This window comes from Rattus norvegicus, chromosome 2, assembly GCF_036323735.1.
Source record: "Rattus norvegicus strain BN/NHsdMcwi chromosome 2, GRCr8, whole genome shotgun sequence".
NCBI lineage: Eukaryota > Metazoa > Chordata > Mammalia > Rodentia > Muridae > Rattus > Rattus norvegicus.
This window is the reverse complement of record NC_086020.1, coordinates 183035284-183039222: the sequence shown is the minus strand read 5'-3', so window position 1 is coordinate 183039222 and position 3939 is coordinate 183035284. Positions and strand designations below refer to the sequence as shown.

At 39.6% G+C, this 3939-nt stretch overlaps 1 protein-coding gene across 1 annotated transcript; it reads left to right on the top strand.

Annotated features, from left to right (window-relative positions):
* The first annotated feature begins 1800 nt into the window (after nucleotides 1-1800).
* On the top strand, nucleotides 1801-3229 carry LOC134485749 (TD and POZ domain-containing protein 5-like). The gene has a single exon (XM_063282775.1). It carries the CDS (start codon nucleotides 1801-1803, stop codon nucleotides 2881-2883), a length of 1083 nt encoding a protein of 360 aa, XP_063138845.1. The 3' UTR covers nucleotides 2884-3229.
* The last annotated feature ends 710 nt before the right edge of the window (nucleotides 3230-3939 follow it).

Sequence of the window (3939 nt, the reverse complement as noted above, 5' to 3'; positions counted from 1 at the left end):
CCTCTGTTGCTAAATGCAGAGCAGCAGGTCAGACCTGTGCATGGAGAAGCTCAGCCCTCATATCTAGTTTAGAGCTGCTGCAGACATTCTAGTGTTTTTATTGTAAAGATAACTATTAATCATCAGTATATATTGTCATCGCTGAGGCACTCTGCCTCTACTTGTCAACCTAGGCCTAGATATGGAAGCTTCTATTCTCTTAAAATCTATTCTAGGCCTTGAAAAAATTTACCCTCTGATACTTATAGGTGAATAATTCACTCCTAACTAATTGTTTCTGAGGTCTGGATGAGTGGTTTACAACCCCTCTCCATTGTAACTGATTCAATCTGTGTTCTTTCAGTTTTTCCTGAGCTGCTCTGCCTTACCTCATACTAACTTTCACCAACTGTTGTACTCTTCTGTCTCCTTTCTTGTTCTCTGAATCATTCTGTCTTTCCCTGTGTCTCCATTTCTCTCTCTTCAACCCATCTCTGAAAAACTCTCCTGGAAAAACTGGGTCCTCTCTTACTTTTCTCTCTGTACTGGTACCTTTTTGTTCTTTCTTTCCTTTCTTTCTTTCTTTCTTTCTTTCTTTCTTTCTTTCTTTCTTTCTTTCTCTCTCTCTCTCTCTCTCTCTCTCTCTTCCTCTCTCTCTCTTTCTTTCTTTCTTTCCATCCCAAATGTTGCCTCATTCCAGTTTATCATTGCAGAATTCATTACCCCACACCATAATATAAAACAACAACAACAACAACAACAAAAAACCCAAAAGCAAAAACAAATGAACAAAAAACAAAACAAAACAAAACAAAACAAAACAACAGCAGGGTCTTTATTTTCTTTTCTAGCTCAGGCACCACCCCCACCCCCATTGCGATGCACCACAGTCAAGAAACATCATTTTGGTGGTGAAGGAGTACCAAAAGTCTTCTGTTCAGAATGCCTGTGGACTTAAGTAACCTAAAAAATTTGGAGAATATGCACTTTAATATTGTTTTGACATAACTTGAAGTAGATAGATGTAGTTCAAATACAGACTCTTTGGGTAGAAAAACACTCCTTTAATCTGAGTCTTGATGCAGGAAACACACACCTTTAATCTAGATCTTAAGACTAGAAGACACACCATTAACTGGGCCCCACCTTGGTTGCAGCCTGTGTAAGTTTATAGGAGAAGGACGCTTGGAGTTGCTGCTTGCTTGCTCTTATCTTACTAGCAAGCTCATTTCTTCACTGGCATCTGAACGTACATCTTCAGGATTCTGGTCGATACTGAAGAAGACCTGAGACTTCAAACCTTGTAGAATAAGTAAGCATTGGCTTTATCCAACTTTATATTACCTTGACCTATGCCTACAAATTTCTCTCACACATCCACTTTCTATTTATATAGAGTAATTCATTCTTTATGTTCACTAAAGGACCCTGTTAATACAATACAATTGAAATGAGTGTGTATACACATTTCCAAACTCTTCCACAGTTGGATAAAATAGCCAAAATTAGTTACCATTGACCAAAGATTCAATAAATACACACACACACACACACACACACACACACACACACACACACACACAGACACACAGACACACAGGTTTAACAGTCACTGTGAGTCTGTCTTATCTTCAGTGGAACAAATATGGAAACCTAGAGAAACCTGTAGAAATACAAGTTTCCAAGAATATAAAAGGGGAAATTTAGCAGAAATTGAAAATAAAATCTAAAGGGTATCTATAATTGTACCCTACAAAATAAAGAGTAAATTCTATTACTTCTTTCAGATCAACTTTAACCTCCAAACTACCTCCAGAAGACATGTCAGGGGACCTGGAAGCCAAGAGCTGTGGCTACACACATATCAGTGTTCAGAAGTTCTGCTATGAGTGGACCATTAGCAACTTTTCATTTTGCATGGACGGAATTCGTGAAAATGTTACGAGCCCAAGGTTCTCATTAGAGGCCAGTGAAGAAATGCAATGGTGTTTGAGGATATTCCCAAATGGTGTTGATGAAGAAAGCAAAAATTACCTGTCTGTTTACCTGGGTTTGCTCAGTTGTCCAAAGAGCCCAGTTTGGGCAAAGGTACAGTTCTGGATCATAAACGCCCAAGGAGAGAAATATCTTCTTACAAAAATGTCAAATGTTTTAAGGTTTCTGCTAAATCAATACTGGGGATACAAAAAGTTCATCCTTCGAGATTTCCTCCTCTCCCATAGGCATCGACTTCTCCCTGAAGACCAGTTCACCTTGTGCTGCAAGGTGAGCATAGTAGAACGCTCCTTTAGCATGCATGGAGATAACATGAGACCTGCAATCAAGGATCCAAGGCAGATGTTGGTCAACGACATAGGAGAGCTGTGGGAAAATTCCCTCTTCACAGACTGCAGCCTGGTGGTAGCTGGCCAGGAATTCAGATCTCACAAGGCCATCCTAGCAGCTTGCTCTCCAGTTTTCAGAGCCATGTTTGAACATGAAATGCTGGAGAGCCTAACAAACCGCATTGAGATCCATGACATTCACCTGCAAGTCTTTAAGGAAATGATGGCCTTCATTTATACAGGGAAGGCACCACACCTCCACAGCCGCTCAATGGCCACAGGTTTGTTGGCAGCTGCTGACAAGTATGACCTGCAGGGCTTGAAGGGCATGTGTGAGGATGCCTTGTGCAGGAACCTCTCTGTGAAGAATGCTGTACCTACTCTCATCCTGGCTGACCTCCACAAAACAGAGCACCTGAAGACTAGGGCCATGGATTTCATTATACTTCATGCTTCTGAAGTCTCTGATAACGTGGGGTGGAAGTCAATGGTGGAGTCACATCCCCACTTGGTGGAGGAAGCATTTTACTCCCTGTCTTCCATACAGTGTCCTGGCTTTGAGCCCTCACTCGAATGCTGAAAGACATTTTAGGAGCTTAACGGCTATGACCTACACCTGTCTTCCAACAGCAGCAACCAGTGTTTTTACAAATGACTTCTTTTTAGACTACAGTATTGCTGGAGCATTTACAGTGAATCTGGGGAAAGGCAGCCTGGTGGCTCAGGATTTAAAACGGCTGTAATATGTCAAAATGGTGTATGGGCAAAGAGCAGCTCTAGGGTCATGGACACTCTACCTGACAATTACCCTGTTGATGTTGTTTGATTCTTGTCTGATGTCTTGGAAACTGGGATTCAACTGGCCTGATGCACAACCCAACCTACTTTCTTTGGAGAAACTTGTCTGCATTGGACTGAGCAGAATAGATGACCTAACTTATGTGTATTAAGTGACATGTAAAGTTTTTCACCTAATTCTGGTGTATTTTCTATCTGCAAATAAAAATTCTTTCAACTTTACTGTATGTATCCTGTTATTTGCCACTTGCCTTATTGTTCTAATTAAGACTTCATTTGCTGTACTGAGTAGATTTAAGGAAATGAGAAACCAATACTTGCTTTTGCTTTTGTACAATGATTTTGAGTTTCTCCCAATTTAAGTTGATGTTGACATGAGCTTCTTCTATATTACCATTTAGGCATATCATCTGTGCGGCAATCTCTGGAGAACTTTTATCATTAAGGGGTTGCTTCTTAATGACCTTGTCTCGACCCAGTTTAACGATCCTGTTTTTTGCCTTTTGTTTGTTGGCTTTGTTTTCTTTCAGTTTGTTTATGTGGTCAATTAATTTTATTGATTTTTTTATATTGAAGTACCCCTACTCATCTTGAGAGAAAGCCAACTTGGGATTGTAAATGATATTTTTAATTGTTCTTGGAATATGTTTGCAATTATTTAATGATTATGCCTGCATCAGAATCCATAAGGGAAATTGGTATGTGTTTTCTATAGTGTAACTGTAGTCTCTCATATAATAGATTGGGCAATAATCTTTCTGTTTTTATTTCATGAAATAATTTGAGAAACATAAGCAATGACTCTTCTTAGAATGGCTGGTAGATTTTCTTTTTTTTG

Excerpts from the sequence above, each read along its gene's own strand:
- LOC134485749 (XM_063282775.1), top strand. The coding sequence starts at position 1,801 with ATGTCAGGGGACCTGGAAGCCAAGAGCTGTGGCTACACACATATCAGT.